The sequence below is a fragment of the Myxocyprinus asiaticus genome, chromosome 26 (assembly GCF_019703515.2).
Source record: "Myxocyprinus asiaticus isolate MX2 ecotype Aquarium Trade chromosome 26, UBuf_Myxa_2, whole genome shotgun sequence".
NCBI lineage: Eukaryota > Metazoa > Chordata > Actinopteri > Cypriniformes > Catostomidae > Myxocyprinus > Myxocyprinus asiaticus.
Window position 1 is genome coordinate 15373801 of NC_059369.1, and position 17370 is coordinate 15391170.

The 17370-nt window shown below is 38.9% G+C and overlaps 1 protein-coding gene across 1 annotated transcript in view; it reads left to right on the forward strand.

The window, feature by feature from the left end:
- LOC127417205 (tyrosine-protein kinase CSK) overlaps positions 1–16071 on the forward strand; it is a 45613-nt gene extending 29542 nt beyond the window's left edge. The window contains exons 5-13 of the mRNA XM_051657047.1: positions 6193–6412; positions 8880–8973; positions 10338–10403; positions 10606–10705; positions 12357–12447; positions 12618–12691; positions 12775–12970; positions 13499–13585; positions 15498–16071. Coding sequence (XP_051513007.1) covers positions 6193–6412; positions 8880–8973; positions 10338–10403; positions 10606–10705; positions 12357–12447; positions 12618–12691; positions 12775–12970; positions 13499–13585; positions 15498–15680 — 1111 coding nt within the window. The 3' untranslated portion in view covers positions 15681–16071. The remainder of the gene's footprint in view (positions 1–6192; positions 6413–8879; positions 8974–10337; positions 10404–10605; positions 10706–12356; positions 12448–12617; positions 12692–12774; positions 12971–13498; positions 13586–15497) is intronic.
- Positions 16072–17370: the final 1299 nt, after the last annotated feature.

Consider the following 17370-nt stretch of genomic DNA (forward strand, 5'->3'; position numbering starts at 1 on the left):
AAAGTTACCGGCCATGGAGGAGTTCTAGTCATTAGCAGGTGATATTAGGGGTTGGGTGTTCTTGTTTTAGAGAGCACAAAAATTGGCCAAAATGTGAACAAGATGAACAATGTGGACAAGATAATGTTCCTCGGAAGAGAAAGACTGTACATTTTAAATGTGTATGTCTCACAAATTAATTTAACCTCTTAAACACTGCGGACCATGGGGCTAGAAGTGTGTGATAACACTTAAATTGTAAAAGTCTCTGGATACATAAGTATGGTTATGGTATGGTATGTGGTACCATTAGAAAGCTTAGAATCTGACCTTTTTCACAGAATACCATCACTTTTGCCTTTATGTTAGATAAAATAACAAAATTAAGCCTGAAAACCTCTGCCTTGCAAATGAGCGCCACCTAAAGGTGATCTAGAAATATGCATGTGAATATTAAAGTTTTTCACATAGCACTTAAATAGAATAGTAATAAATCAAATGAAAGCTTTTGTTCTCAGGAATTTGACAGTGCAGACTGTCCTAATACCATAATTCAAATGATTATCAATATTGTTTTTACTTCGAAACGAGCCATTTGTTAATTATTTGTGAGCTAGCTTGGGTAAATAATAAAATGTAATCTTAGACGTCCAGAAAAAAATTTGCTGTCCAGCAGAAGAAGCATGATAAACAATTCATCTGCAAAATATGTTATCAAATATTGATGATGAAATGAGAATCTCAGCCTTCCAATGACAACTAGATTGAGCTTCTAGTCCATTCAGAGGCCGAGATATTCTATGAAACAATGGGGAACATGCATGCAATCCAAAATGGACTGGATGTCTGTGGTGTGAGTGCTCAGCTGCGTTAGGGCGCCACCTACATTTCAGATCTGTAGATTGTTATGGAAGGTGATTGAGGAAAAATTATTTTTCTTAGTACTTGCTGACGTCTAATGGAATGTCCATTTAGAAGACACATTTGCGACCAAGCTTTAACTTCCTGGCTGATGTCATGATGTTGCTTCAGTATCCACATAATTTTCCTTCCTCATGATGCCATCTATTTTATGAAGTGCACCAGTCCCTCCTGCAGCAAAGCACCCCCACAACATGATGCTGCCACCCCCATGCTTCACGGTTGGGATGGTGTTCTTCGGCTTGCAAGCCTCACCCTTTTTCCTCCAAACATAACAATGGTCATTATGGCCAAACAGTAAAAAATTTTGTTTCATCAGACCAGAGGACATTTCTCCAAAAAGTAAGATCTTTGTCCCCATATGCACTTGCAAACTGTAGTCTGGCTTTGTTATGGCAGTTTTGGAGCAGTGGCTTCTTCCTTGCTGAACATTCTTTCAGGTTATGTCGATATAGGACTCGTTTTACTGTGGATGTAGATACTTGTCTACCTGTTTCCTCCTGCATCTTCACAAGGTCTTTTGCTGTTGTTCTGGGATTAATTTGCACTTTTCGCACAAACTATGTTCATCTCTAGGAGACAGAATGCGTCTCCTTCCTGAGCGGTATGATGGCTGCGTGGTCCCATGGTGTTTATACTTGCATACTATTGTTTGCACAGATGAACGTGGTACCTTCAGGCGTATGAAAATTGCTCCCAAGAATGAACCAGACTTGTGGAGGTCCACAGTTTTTTTCTGAGGTCTTGGCTGGCTTTGATTTTCCCATGATGTCAAGCAAAGAGGCACTAAGTTTGAAGGTAGGCCTTAAAATACATCCACAGGTACACCTCCAATTGACTCTAAATAGCCAATTAGTCTATCAGAAGCTAATTGGCTAATTGCCTAAAGGCTTGACATAATTTTCTGGAATTTTCCAAGCTTCTTAAAGGCACTGTTAACTTAGTGTAAGTAAACTTCTGACCCACTGAAATTGTGATATAGTCAATTAAAAGTGAAACAATCTGTCTGTAAACAAATGTTGAAAAACGTATTGTGTCATACACAAAGTAGATGTCCTAAACGACTTGCCAAAACTATAGTTTACTAATATGAAATCTGTGGAGTGGTTAAAAAATGAGCTTTAATGGCTTCAATTGTGTGTTTGTGTGTATAATATATATATTATTATAATATATATATATATATATATATATAATATACTGTATTCAGAATACAATTAAATTTTGTTAGAATACTTCTCTCATAATGACCACAAAATAAGGCATAAAGAAAAAAATTATTGTCAGTCAAGTGAGAAACTTGATTGTTTTTCTGAACAGCGCAGATGCAAGCTGCAAACGCGTCTTCTTTGTTAAAATCAAAGAATCGCAGGTTGTGTTTTTGGGATACTTTAAAAATGGACCGCGTCACGAAGAGGTCTGATGGTAGGCACTAAAGAATAGAAATGCAGTGTCTTATTCATGTATAATGACTCCCGGATTTCATATCTGGCAACCGCACTGGTACATCTTAACAGTCAGTGCGCTGTCAGCTGTGCAGCTGTAGCTTATCAATACAGTCAGCAATGTTATTTCCACAAATATAATATTCGCACGCATGATACATTGTTTCCCTCGATTGTTGCTGTGTAAATACATTTATGCAGCTGCTGCAGATGTGACTTCTGTAAGTAAAGACAGACGGCTCACAATAAGCATTTGGTGAGTCACGTCCACATCAGAAACTTGCAAAACTGTTGAGAAATAGCAGTTATTTACGACAATAATAGGCTACTATGAATTGGTAAAAAATAAATATAAAGTAGGCCTACTGCAAAGACTGAAAGTGGGAAACAGACTTGAAGTAGATCAGAGTACTCAAACCAGCCCATCTGGCACCAACAATCATGCCACGGTCTAAATCACTGAGAACAAATTTTTTCCCCACTCTGATGGTTAATGTGAACATTAATTGAAGCTCCTGACCCGTATCTGCATGATTTTATGCACTGCACTGCTGCCAATCGATTGGCTGATTAGATTATCGCATAGATGATTATTGCTGCCAGAATGGGCTGGTTTGAATATTTCTGTAACTGCTGATCTCCTGGGATTTTCATACACAACAGTCTCTAGAATTCACTCAGAATGGTGCCAAAATCAAAAAACATCCAGTAAGCGGCAGTTCTGTGGATGGAAACACCGTTTTGTTCAGAGAGATCTACAGAGAATGGCCAGACTGGTTCGAACTGACAAAGTCTATGGTAACTTAGATAACCGCTCTGTATAATTGTGATGAGAAGAATATCATCTCCAAATGCTATTCTGATCGACCCCCTATATATGACCTCTGACCTCTGTACCACGTTCATTCATTTTTATCACTGGCATCAGTGTTTTTATATGTTAATTATTCTGGTACACCAGTGCAGTTTATTCTAGTCAAGAACCGCCAACTTATACAGGAACGGTTTTGGAACAGGCAAATCTGAAATTGGACCATCAAAAGCCCAAAAGACATTTCTTTGACACATTTGATTCCTAAATCAAGAATCTCTCTGAATCAAAATAAGACTCACAAAGCTCAAAACTATAAATTCTACCTGATTTCTTTTTTGTAATTAACATTTTTTATTGATTCAAAGAGAAAGCACAACAGAGAAAAACACAACATATACACACTGAATCAACATTGAACTTTTAACACTCATTAACATCCCTCCCCAAACACCAACCCCACCCTACCCCAAAGAACACCCCTGTGGTCACATAAAATAATACACACAAACAATAAAAAAAAATAAAATAAAATAAAAAAATATATATATATAATAAATATATATAATTAAACTAAACATCTCCCTCCTCATCCCTTCCCCTAGAGTCCTCCAAAACTGCCAAATACCTACCCCACTTCCTGAAAAATAAGTCCTCCCGCCCCAGCCTTCTATCTAACATCTTCTCATAAGCCACCACCCTACACATCTCCGCACACCACTCCGGAAATGGTGGCGCTCCGTCTGACTTCCATCCCCTTAAAATAATTTGTCTACTGATCATCACACCAGTCAGAACCCAATTTTTTTATATATTTGTCGCCCGAATTTATAACTTCCCCATCGCCCAAAATGCAAAGTCTGGGGCAAAGTAAAATTTGAGTGCCCAGAATGTCATGCAAATAATTCTCAATCTTTAACCAAAAATCTTGGATCTTAACACATCCCCAAAAAACATGGGCTATGTCTCCAACTTCTGATTGGCATTGCCAGCATGTGGGTGTGTCTTTAAGACCAAGCCTATATAATCTAGAGGGGGTCCAATAAAATCTTTGTAAAATCTTAAATTGCATAAGGCGAACCCTTGCATCTCTAGATGCAGACTTGACATTTTTCAGAATCTTAGTCCACACTCCATCCTCCAATACCAAATTCAAATCTTTCTCTCATAATTTCTTAATAGAAGTTAAAGCTCCATCCCTCAGACTCTGAATTAACAGGGAGTAGTACACTGATGCCTCATGACCTTTTCCAAAAGCCACAATCAACTCTCCCAAAGCATCTGCCTCCTCAGGGGGGTGTGTGCTACTCCCAGAAATAGTACAAAGCAGGTGGCGCAGTTGTAAATACCTATAAAACTGATGTCTGTGGATACCAAAATGTTGGACCAAGTTTTCAAACGATCTCAACACTCCACTTTCATATAGGTCACCAAGTGTAGCAACCCCCCTCACAATCCACTCTGACTTACCAATACATAGTCTTGGGTTCTGCCATATGCTCGAGGCAACATTTAAATAAGTGTCCAATTTAAACAATCTGGACACTTTAGTCCATACCGAGTGTAAATGCGAAATAACGGGATGTAACAACTTTTCCAATTAGTTTGATAGAGATGCTTTGTAATGGCGAAATAGGGGCAAGAACTGCCTGTTCAATAACAAACCAGGGAGTTGCTCTCTCAGGTGGAAGTGACCAATGAGCCAAATGTCTGAGATTGAACGCATAGTAATAAAACTAAATCTTGGGTAGGCCTAGCCCTCCTTTGTCAATCGGCCTATGTAACTTATTAAAATGCAATCTGGGACGTTTACCATTCCAAATGAAGGACTTCGCTATGCTATCGAATTGCTTGAAATAAGAGAGGGGGACATCTACAGGTAGGAACTGTAGCAGGTAGTTACATTTTGGAATACAATTCATTTTAATAACATTAACCTTTCCAATCATCGATAAATGTAATGAAGCCCACCTGCCCACATCGCTCAAATCTTTTTATTAAAGGGTCAAAATTGACACTAACTAGATCAGACAAATTTGCTGGGAATAAAATCCCCAAATACTTAATGCTCTGTTTGGGCCATTGGAAGGCACCCGGCTGGAAAGCTGTTACTGGACAGTACGCTGTCAAAGCCAAAGCTTCGGATTTAGACCAACTAACTTTGTATCCTGAGAACTTGGAAAGGAATTAATAATTCTGTGGAGGCAAGGCATAGATCTAGTAGGTTCAGAGACAAATAATAAAATATCATCTGCGTAAAGCAGAAGCTTATGCGCCACACCTCCTGCAATCACCCCTGGAAAATCATCCTCCTTTCTTATCGCAGCTGCTAATGGTTCCAGGGCAAGACAGAACAATAAAGGGGAAAGAGGGCAGCCCTGCCGAGTTCCCCTATCCAGAGTAAAATAATCTGAAATTAATCAATCTGTTTGTACCGCTGCTACAGGGTGTTTATAAAGTAACTTAATCCAACCAATAAATGTACTCCCAAACCCATACATTTCCAAAATCTTAAAGATAATCCCATTCTACCATATCAAACGCCTTTTCGGCGTCATGTGAGATGGCAGCGACCGCAGACTGATCATTCGCTACTGACCACATGATATTGATGAGACGCCTGATGTTATCTGAAGAGCTACGGCCCCGAATAAACCCCACCCGATCTATATGTATAAGAGATGTCATAACTTTACTTAATCGGTTAGCCAAAATTTTTGACAATATTTTTACATCTAGTTGGATCAGGGAGATTGGACGGTAACTTTTACACTCGGGATCTTTGTCCTTTGTAACTTTTACACAAAGGATCTTTGTCCTTTTTAAGAATCAGACTGATCCGGGCTTTAATGATTCAGTATAAACTTCTAACAAAAGTGGAGCCAGTTCTGTAGCATAGGATCTATAAAATTCTGCAGCAAAACCATCTGGCCCCGGAGCCTTGCCAGTAGGTAGGGACTTAATTATCTCGTCAAGCTCCTCCAAGGTTATCTCAATCCTACCTGATTTCTAATCTTTTTCTCTCTCTCTTCTCAGATGGTTTCATGGTAAGATCACGCGTGAACAGGCAGAGCGTTTGCTTTATCCTCCTGAGACGGGACTGTTCTTGGTGCGTGAGAGCACAAACTACCCCGGCGACTACACGCTGTGTGTTAGCTGCGACGGGAAGGTGGAACATTATCGAATAATTTACCACAGTGGAAAACTATCCATCGATGAGGAGGAGTACTTTGATAATCTCATGCAGCTGGTTGAGGTGTGTGTGTGTATGTTTGTGTCTGTGTTGCTATGTGTGTGTGTGTGTGTGTGTGGCGTGCCGTTTTTAGGTCACACACTTTATGTTTGAATGTATAACACAATTCCTCACATTCTCGAGTTTCTCATTCTTTTCCTTGTGTTTTACTCAACGGCATGTCACTACAAGCTGCTGACGAATCAGTGTCACACACGTCACTTCATGAGTGAGTGTGTGTGTGTGTGTGTATTCTGACTCATAAATGTGATTTTTGGGAGTGTTAATAAATGTACTGCCCCCTAGAGGCATGTGTGTTATAAGAGTCTAGGTTAAGTGGATAGATAGACAGACAGACAGACAATCAGTCAAGTAGACCTTCAGATAACATTTTCAAAAAGAGACGGATGTAAAATAAAGCCATGATATGGCAGGCCTTGTGTATGTTTGTTTACATTAAAATTTTTAGACATTTGGAGTTTGAATTAATGAGCATTCCATTGGCCCGTTTGAACATTCAGTCAATGTAAGTCAATAGGATTTTTCGGATTTTCTGCTGTGAGAAAACCGTTACCCCTGTCAGTTGGAAAAGAAATAGAAACAGGAGTCAGAACAATTTTAAGGTCCGTGCTGAATGTGGTTGATGTAGCTAGGGACTTTGGAATAACCCTAAACAAAGTCTAGAATAACAGTGGCCATGTACACACTGCAGCTAAATTAGACTGTCAGTTCACCTTTTAGTACTTAATCCTGTTCTGTACGCACACAGTTCAGTAAAATTCGGGAGTGACAACAGCATTCTACAACCGAACTTACTAATTTAGGTAGTGACAACCGCATTTCCAGAAAATCCACGCAGTGAATACGAAACCGAACTGAACTAGTTGTTAATGACATGATCAATAGTTTGTGTGAGATGTGCCTGTCTTCTCCTGGTGTAAATCAAGTAAAAAGAGGCATGTGTCTTTATTCATTCATATACTTCCAGTCACTCTCTCCACTGTTTTTTATCTCATCAGCCCTGCGGTCTCGGGGTAACCCGTACATTACAGTCCAGAGAGAGTGCGCTGTTTAACAACAGCCGCTTAGATACGCAAAAACAAAACTCTGCAATTCTGTTGACAGCAGCTTACTAAACATTGTCGGATGATAATACATCTCTGGTGGATAATCATCTTTCTTTGCTTAAAAATAGTGAGCACAAAATGGATTAAGCTGGTGGCATTCATGTTCCTTGTTCACAGGCGCAAGATGCTTGTCAATCATCGCAATTGCAGGAGTCAGTCCTGTATTCCGCACACACACATGGAATGAAAATTTAGGGGATTCACTCCCACATTTAAATGTGGTTGTCACTTCCGAAACTTTGTAGTGTGCACGTGGCCAGTATGTTGGCTTTGTCTGTTTTCAGAAAGGTTTCCCGAACACTCCCCATTCATTTTGATCATTCGAACAGATAGTCCCGCCCCAAAATCACACCATTGGTTGAGCAGAAGTTGACATGTTGAGCCACTCAAACAAACAGAGCAATGTGTTTACACTTTTTTTTAGAAGTCAACCTTTAAATTGTTTATTTATAGTTGACTCTGCACATTAAACTAAGATACAAGCAAGGTTTTTTTTTTTGTTTTTTTCCTCTCCCCTTTTCTCCCCAATTTGGAATGCCCAAATCCCAATGCGCTCTAAGTCCTCATGGTGGCATAGTGATTCACCTCAATCTGGGTGGCGGAGGACAAATCTCAGTTGCCTCCGTGTCTGAGACCGCCAATCTTATCACGTGGTTTGTTGAGCACGTTACCTCCTCGTGGTAGCTATAATGTGGTTCTCACTCTCGGTGGGGCACGAGAGTATGCGTGGATGTTGTGGAGATGCGCGGATTGACGGTCTCAGACGCGGAGGCAACTGAGATTCGTCCTCAGCCACCCGGATTGAGGCGAGTCACTATGCCACCACAAGGATTTAGAGCGCATTGGGAATTGGGCATTCCAAATTGGGGAGAAAAAAAAAAAAAAAACTTGCTTGTATCTCAGTTTAATGTGCAGAGTCAACTATAAGTAGGGGTGGTAGTCAGCGTCTTTACTCTCTGAGCTACCCAAGCCCCCTACAAGCAAGTTTTTAACATAAAACAAATTACACATTTTCGCTGTAACAACCCCCCCCCCCCCCACACACACACACACACACACACACAATTATTGGGTGATAATATGAGTGTTTTATCATTTAAAATGATTCAGACAATGATGTCATGAAGAGAAATCTCTCTCTTTCTCTCTCTCTCTCTCTCTCTCTCTCTCTCTCTCTCTCTCTCTCTCTCTCTCTCTTTTGAACTCTGCCCCAAGTTCTCCCAACATACTTCCCATGTACCATGGGCTGTTGTCCTTCACTTCTCCTGTCTGTCTTTCTCTCTCTTGTGTTCTGCTCTCTGACAACTGTGTTCAAAGATGCAAAGATGCACAGTGTATATTAACTTGTACGTGTGTGTTTTCAGCACTACACCAAAGATGCTGATGGTCTGTGTACACGACTAATCAAACCCAACCTGATGGAGGGGACAGTGGCGGCGCAGGACGAGTTCTCCAGGAGTGAGTGTTATCTCTGTGTTTATATAAAATCTATTTACATTTACATCAAGAGCAAACTTCATCTTGCCTTCCCTCTACAGAGGCTTTAGGGAATCTGAATGTTTTAACAATCAGTACATTTATATGCACTTTAAAAAACTTAATTGCAGTCAGACAAAAACAATCATTTGTCTGTTTAAAGCTACACTATTTAACTTTTGGCCCTCTAGTGGTTTAACTAGAACTGCAAGTTACTTGTGGAGGAACATTGTTATGATAACTACATCAGTCGGGCTTTGGCTCTACTCTTCTGTGCGGATGAATCTGATGGTTTGAGGAGTGCCGGTGAAAACATGGTAACAGATGATCAGCTTATTAGAGCGAATGTCACAAACAACAACAAAACTCCCCCCATGATTCCTCAGAAAAAAAAGATTTCCTTCCCTCAAAAAAATTAAATAAATAACGAAAGGAAGAAAAAGACGGCTATCCAAAAAATGTGTCTTATGAGCAGGTAAGTAGCACATCTTCCGCTGTTGTTTTGACTCATTGAAAACAATTGTTTCAAAATAAATAGCGTTACAAAAGTTGACATTAGACATAATGATTGCTAGACATATCAGATAAAGTCGAACGGTGGAAACTATTATAACTTAGCTAGCAGGCAAATAGACCAAGGTAGTATCTGGTAGATTGGCGTTGTTACCAGCATAGTTCTTTTTTTTTTTTCCATTGTCCTTCTGTACTGCAGTACCACAGACCATAATAAAATGCTGCATTTGAGTGGCTGACACTATCTAACGAACTACCACGCTAAGAGACGGCCCAATAAAACGGTCCAGACCTTCTCTTAATTTTATCCTTCCAATAAAATATCTTACCTGTTGATCGAGGAAAATCTCCATCTCTGGGTTGGTTTTAAATTCTTTCTCGGAGTTGTCACCACCTCTCAAAAAGCCAAGCCGATGTTGTTTCGTGTTTTATTACGGGCTGTATCGCTTTCCCTTTTTCATGAATGAAATTTTGTTCATTTCTAACAAAAAAATCTACGTAGTGTAGCTTTAAATTGTCAGACTAATAGACCAAGTCAATGCGATTGTAGCTCGGCTTCATCTATCATGTAATCATGTTCATTGGACCACAATTGGCCACTAATTGCTCTGCATTTCCAAGGCATATAGATTTTACATTCCTTCAGACAGTTTGGTTTGTGCAATTATATCTAAAGATGGAAACAGATGCTTATTTATTTGCTGTGTCTGAAAAAACATCAGTGGAGCTCTGACCTGCTAAGATCCTCCTTGACAGGAAATACTGGAAACATCCAGCCGTCTGGAGGCTTTTATCTTCATGTGAAAGTGTTTAAGGAGGTTTATGTTCTGCAGGTGGTTGGGCCCTTACTAGGAAAGACTTGAAACTTCTGCAGACCATTGGAAAAGGAGAATTCGGAGGTATGTAAAGGTCAAAGGTCATGTGAATGTGACCCCCAAAAGTGCTTGGCATTAGCATTATGCCTTGAAATAAATAGGATTATTAAAACATTGTATTCTCAATACATGAATATATATATATATATATATATATATAAAATATAACATCATCTATTCAGAGTTGTGGTTTTAACTGCTGTGTTTATATTTGTTTATATTTCAGATGTGATGGTTGGAGATTACCGCGGTACAAATGTGGCAGTGAAGTGTATCAAACATGACGCTACGGCTCAGGCATTTCTTGCTGAAGCTTCAGTCATGACGTGAGTTTCTGTCTCTCTCTAAAGCCTAATTTATACAATAAAAGAAGCTGAACTTTTTTTCTCCTGAACAAATGAAAGCACCCTAGGAGAACATCGCCTGCGTTTACACTGTGTGGTGTCATTTTTAAATCAGTTAATGGAGGGTGACATCTCAGAAGTTTGTCAACTATCAGGTGGACAACAAATCACTTGTAAGCTGTTTCTGTTGTAACAGAACTGTTACTGTTGTTTTAACAGTTGCTTTGAGAGATGTGCTTCAATGTTATTCATTTTAAAAGTTAAAGGGAAAATTCACCCAAAATGAAAACACTCTCATCATTTACTCACCCTCATGCCATCCCAGATGTGTGTGACCTTTAGAAGAATATTTTAGCTCTGTAGGTCCATACAATGCAAGTGAATAGTGACCAAAATTTGAAGCTCCAAAAAGCCCATAAAGGCAACATAAAAGTACTCCATATAACTCCAGTGGTTTAATCCAGGTCTTCTGAAGCAACAAGATACAGACTATATATCCCCACTTCACATTCAGAATGTAGAAATTTATAGTAAAAAAGGGACTTAAATATTAATCTGTTTCTCACCCACACCTATTATATCACTTCTGAAGACATGGATTAAACCACTGGAGTCTTATGGATTACTTTTATGCTGCCTTTGTGATTTTTGGAGATTTGTTTGGTCACCATTCACTTGCATTGTATGGACCAACAGAGCTGAGATATTCTTCTAAAAATCTTTGTGTTCTGGTGAAGAAAGAAAGTCATACACATCTGGGATGACATGAGGGTGAGTAAATGATGAGAGAATTTTCATTTTTGGGTCATCTATTCCTTTAAGATGGTAACATAGCTAGCTACAATCTCCTCATCTGGCACATGCAATTGTAAATAAAGAACATCACATCAAGTCTCTTTGACAAGCTGAGTTCTTCTTTGTGTAGAATTTCAAGGATGTGTGCGAACAGGAGAAATATCCCCAAACGGAACACCTTCGCAGAACATAAGCGTTAATGAATTTCATCATCATTTTTAGGCAAACTAAAAGCCTGTTTGCCCAATATGTATAATGCAGCTTTAACTTCTCTGTTTTCTCTCAACTCTCATTGTCAAACACATCATTACATTATTTGACTGCAGTTCACAGGTATACAGTAATGTACACATGCTACTTAAACGCACATTTTTGAATTATTTCTACTTCAGTCACGCCTACTTGTTTTTTTTATTACACTTTAAAAATCAAGTGAATACTTCTCTTATACATTACTTACCAAAAAGGATTGTGGTAGTATTGGATAGTATTGTGGTATTTTGATAAATACCATACCACTGAATAATCATTATATTCATGGTATTTAGAGGGTACTCCAGGATAGCTTGCAAATTGATCTTAACAACCTGTTTGCAAATCTGTTTGAAAGACTTGCTTTGAAATCGTTCTGAACAATTTGTTTGTATTCACAGTAAGTTTCACTCAGTTGAACTACTCACTCATTCACTCACTAACAGAATCACTTGAAACGGTTACTGAGATAAATATCCAGCTACATGTCTTCTTTGTCACTCAACTTGTTTGATACCTCAGTACATGCAATGCCAGTTACTACTATTTGAAAACGTTATATATATATATGTGTGTGTGTTTGCAGTCAGCTCCGACACCCTAACCTGGTACAGTTATTGGGGGTGATTGTGGAAGAAAGAGGCAGTTTGTTCATCGTCACAGAATATATGGCAAAGGTCAGTGTCAGTTCTCTCGGAGCGCTGGTGTGTTTACATTTCATCATGAGCTCATGAATTTCATCATTTCATCAGGATTTTAACTTTTAACAAAGGTTATGGTCACTTTTGGTCTAATTAACAACTTGACACTCATTTCTGTCATAATTTAAGTATTTCATTTGTAACAGGGCAGTCTGGTGGATTACCTGCGCTCTCGGGGTCGAACTGTGCTCGGGGGAGAGTGTCTCCTCAAATTCTCGCTGTGAGTAAATGTCAAGTTAAATACATCAGCTCAATATGTCTGTCAGGATAGGTCTTTAGGACTAATATATGTCTCTCTGTTAGTGATGTATGTGAAGCCATGGAGTATTTGGAGGTCAACAACTTCGTACACAGAGATTTGGCGGCACGTAACGTCTTGGTGTCGGATGATAACATTGCCAAAGTTAGCGACTTTGGTCTGACCAAGGAGGCCTCATCCACTCAGGACACGGCCAAACTACCCGTCAAGTGGACCTCGCCCGAGGCTCTGCGAGAGAAGGTAACGTGACGTATACTTAACAAAAAATAATATCTCTAAATCAGCTCAGCGATTATGTTGTTAGAATGAAACAGGCTTCGACAGCTTGCATAGACAGCTTCACTGAAAATGTGTACAGAAATTGTGTGAAAATAAAGTGCTGTTTATTTTTTCCTCACTACATAACTCAACAACCAATAAGATGTGAGCTTTTTGCTCATGTTTCTAGAACTGGAGGTTGAGCTGCTGATGTTATTGTTCTGTTATCATAATCTGACAAAATGTCTGTGAAATGTTAACAATTATTATATTATTTATATTTTGCATTAAAAGTATGCGATTGACAGTAGTGCGATTCACTTTTTGTTTGCAAAATTTTTTCAGATTGACGCACCATGTGTGAATGGCTTTGATGCACAAAATTGCAATTTTCAGTGGTGATTTGTGCTATAATCATGGTGCAAAAAGCTACTTTTTTTTTTGTTGAGAATTTAAGATTCTCTTTTCAATACAAATGTTTATGCTATTTTTGTATTTATTTTTTTGCAGAGGTTTTCCACTAAATCAGACGTCTGGAGTTATGGAGTTCTTCTTTGGGAGATTTATTCCTTTGGTCGGGTGCCGTACCCCAGAATTGTAAGAATTTCATTGTTTTGTCAAGCATTCAGTGGTTGTGGGACCTCAGGGAGCTGTCCTGCTATATACATACACAGAAAATATAAGTTTCTTTTGTCACGTTCCATTGGCAGATTATTTTCACTTGTTTACTTGTTCACTTAGATTCTCTGAAAACAATTCTCCAGCTGTGATACTTGGAGATTCTTTGGCCACTCAAACATCCTCCTCACTGTGCATGGAGTCAGTATAGACACACGTCCTTTTTCAGGCCGAATCTTAAGATCTCCATTGGATTGGAACTTGTTAATTATTGCCCTGATGGTGGAAATGGGTTTTTCAATGCTTTAGCTATTTTCTTATATCCACTTCCCATTTTGCGAAGCTCAACAACCTTTTGTCGCACATCATCTTTGGTCTTCTCCACTGTGATTGATGATTAAGGGAATTTGTCCTGTGTGTTACCTCATATTTATACCCCTGTGAAGCAGGAAGTCATGGCTGAACAATTTCATGTTCTTAGTCACCCAGGTGCACTAAAAAATTTAAAATATGAATGGGAATATACTTCAGATAAATTTTACTCATAAGAATTTCTAGGGGTGCCAATAATTGTGGCCAACGTGTTTTGGAGAAAATATTTATTTAATTTATTTAATCTGCATTTTTTTAGACATAAATAAGGCTAATCGTTGCACAATAGTCTCTCAGTAGTAGTACAACACAACTTTGGTAAAGTTTGAGCGGCAGGTTAACTTAAAGGGGGTCGCACTTTGGTTGCATCTGGCAGACGACATAGCACGTTCTAAAATTAGAAACAATAATTTTGTTTTTAGGCACACACACCGCCGTGGTCACTCGGCATCTATCAGCGGCACGCAGCTACAACTCCGGAGGCTGCTCAAAATTCTGCAGCGCCTTGGAGAGCATCTCGCATAGTTTTCCATAAAATTCGACCCAAATCATTAGCAAAGGACATAGATTATTTACTCTATCACTGGGTGATATATTGTATACATGTATCTGTCATGTAGCCTACACAATGTATTTTCAGTTACAAGGATGTCTTTTTGTGGTTTGACAGCTTGAATGAAAGCTGTTTAAGGTTACATACAGAGAAATTGCTTAAGTGTCACCTTTTTTAATAGTTCAGTTTTCACAGTTAGACCAGTTTCATACATTAACCTGCAAACTCATCAATGTCATTCAAAACCTTTGTAACATTTGTGTGTATGGTGACTAGATACACAACTTTTGACTGCCACCTGCACCGCATCGACGTGTCCTGTGTGTGTTACCTGTGCCTTGTCCTACCTGCGACATGGCGCTTCTCGTCCAGTGTGCGACCGGTACATATAAGTATAGTAATTGTTATATCACCCCCTTGTGGTCTCCCAAATCTATTACGTCTGACTACATTAAACGGAAGGCCAACTAACAATAAATTGGAAAGCACACAAATTAGGCTTTTTTCAATATTCATATATAAGCCTCAAAAACATAGAGAAAACCTGCCGAGCAACAATCATTGTATCAATATTTTATGACATTCCTAATGTTTAGATATTTTAAGTGAACAACAAAACAAAGATACTTGAAAAATAAGATTTTCTAATAAGAATCTATGCCACATAAAAATGCTGCCTAGGTAGGCAGCTCACTAGAGTTTGAAACAAAGCCCTAGTTTTTGCATTTACCCAGTGGTGTTTGAGCAAAACGCTTCATAAATGTTGCAAATTTTGAGTGTTAGTTATTTTGGGGCACTGATTTTGAGTGACAGGTGACTGGATTTGTTAAAATGAAACACTTCTCTTCAAGATCAAATAGTAAGATGCATATTTAGTGTTAATCTCTGTTTGTCCACCAGAGGGCACTGAGGGATTTGCTTTGTGATTATCCGCCTGCTTTATTTGTGTTCTGTGTGTGTTTGCAGCCACTGAAGGAAGTGGTGCCACGTGTGGAGAAGGGCTATAAGATGGATGCGCCTGATGGTTGTCCGGCTGCAGTCTATGACCTCATGAAGCAGTGTTGGACACTGGACCCAGCGGGGCGACCCTCATTCCATATGCTGTGTGAGAAACTGCAGCACATCAGAGCGAAAGATCTGTACCTGTGAGGGCCGACGGGGGCCCGGGGACAACGATTCAAGAGACACAGGAACTCCTCAGTCACAAACTGAAACCTTTTACTGTGGCGCTGCATTCTTTTTTGTCTGTTTGGACATGGACTGTTGACGAACTCTCATGAATATTAATGTGAGATTAGGAACACACCTCTTGAGTTTGTGTGAGTGTGTGTTTAAAGGTTCTAGATGTCTGTCTCTCTGCGTCATTATTTGCTTCTCTGTTCTCATTCTTTTCTCGTTTCTGCTCATGGCATCTGTGAGGAAGGCTGGTCTTTTCCTCTGCTATTTTTCTTTGTTGTTTTTTTTATTTTCCACAACAATACCTGAGTGAATCTCATGAAAACATGTCCAGGCCATATTTCATCTCAAAATCAAAAGTAAATGGCGATTCTTATTGCCGGTACTGTAATACAATTTTTTTTTAATCAGCAAAAATTAAATGCAGTACAACAAATATTATTATAATACAAAAATACAAACAGTTAAAATAATACATATTTTTTTGAATTACAGAAATGATTTTTTTGAAGGAAAATGTGCAAATTTTTCGTGAAAATGTCATAATTGGCCTAAAATAATAAAATTTTCACTATACAAGAAAATAATCTATTTTCTTTTTTTTTCCTTTTGATTTGGGGGTGAAATATGACGGACATGTTCTTGATTTTTCACCAACTCTCATTCTGAAGTGCTTGTGTTCTTTGCATCTAGCTGCATGCATCTTTCTGTGCGTGTGTGCTCTATGTCAAAGTGCCTGCTGGTGTTAACAGAGCAGTGCCTGTGTTCCTTTGAAACACATTCAACGTTTGTCTATTTGTTTTTTTTTTTGTTTTTTAGATCAGCCTTTTTTAATGTTTGTATTTGATGATTTGTCATCTGCATTGAGAGGGTTTGTGTTCACTAGACTGTACTGATGAGCTGGGAAACACACACACATCCCAGCTGAGCTCATGTGCCTGCCAACACAGACACACACTCACACGCCTTGTGGGGTCAATCCAACAGAACTCTTTATTTGTCAACATGTTTTATATTAAAATATATTTAAAGAACTTGAAACATGGAACAGAAATGCAACAGTGAAGACAGAAGGGACTGAAAGCAGCTGAGTTTGACGTGTTGGGGGTCTGCAGACGGACTACAGGGTCGTGCATGCTCCGAGAGTCCTTGGATTAATGTGTCAGTGGTTTCAATGTTTATTGTTTTAATATTCTGCTATGATTATGAATAAATCATTCCATGTGACCAGCACAGAGAGTGCTTTTGTCAGGAAGTGACCATGTCTAAATGTCACCATTGATGAACGACATATTGCACCTTTCAAACCTATTTACATGGAGAGAGAGAGGGGAGAGGTGTGTGTATGTGTGTGACGGTTGAGATTAACACACTATACACATACGATAAATTGAATAGTTTTACCATCTGAAATTGCATTTTTTCGAGTCAACATGAAATTGTAGTTGGCCATGTTAACTTTATTAATACAGGTACCTGGTCTTATTGCCAGTGATTGATCAGTGTACAGTGACTTTCCTTTTCAACTGACATCATAAAGCCTTTTCATTCAATAACCCCTCCTTTTAAACCACTGGTCATATAAAGACCACTTTTCACCATCCTACCATTTCTAGATACATAAAATAAGGTCTCGCCTTATTGAATATCATGTATTACGTGG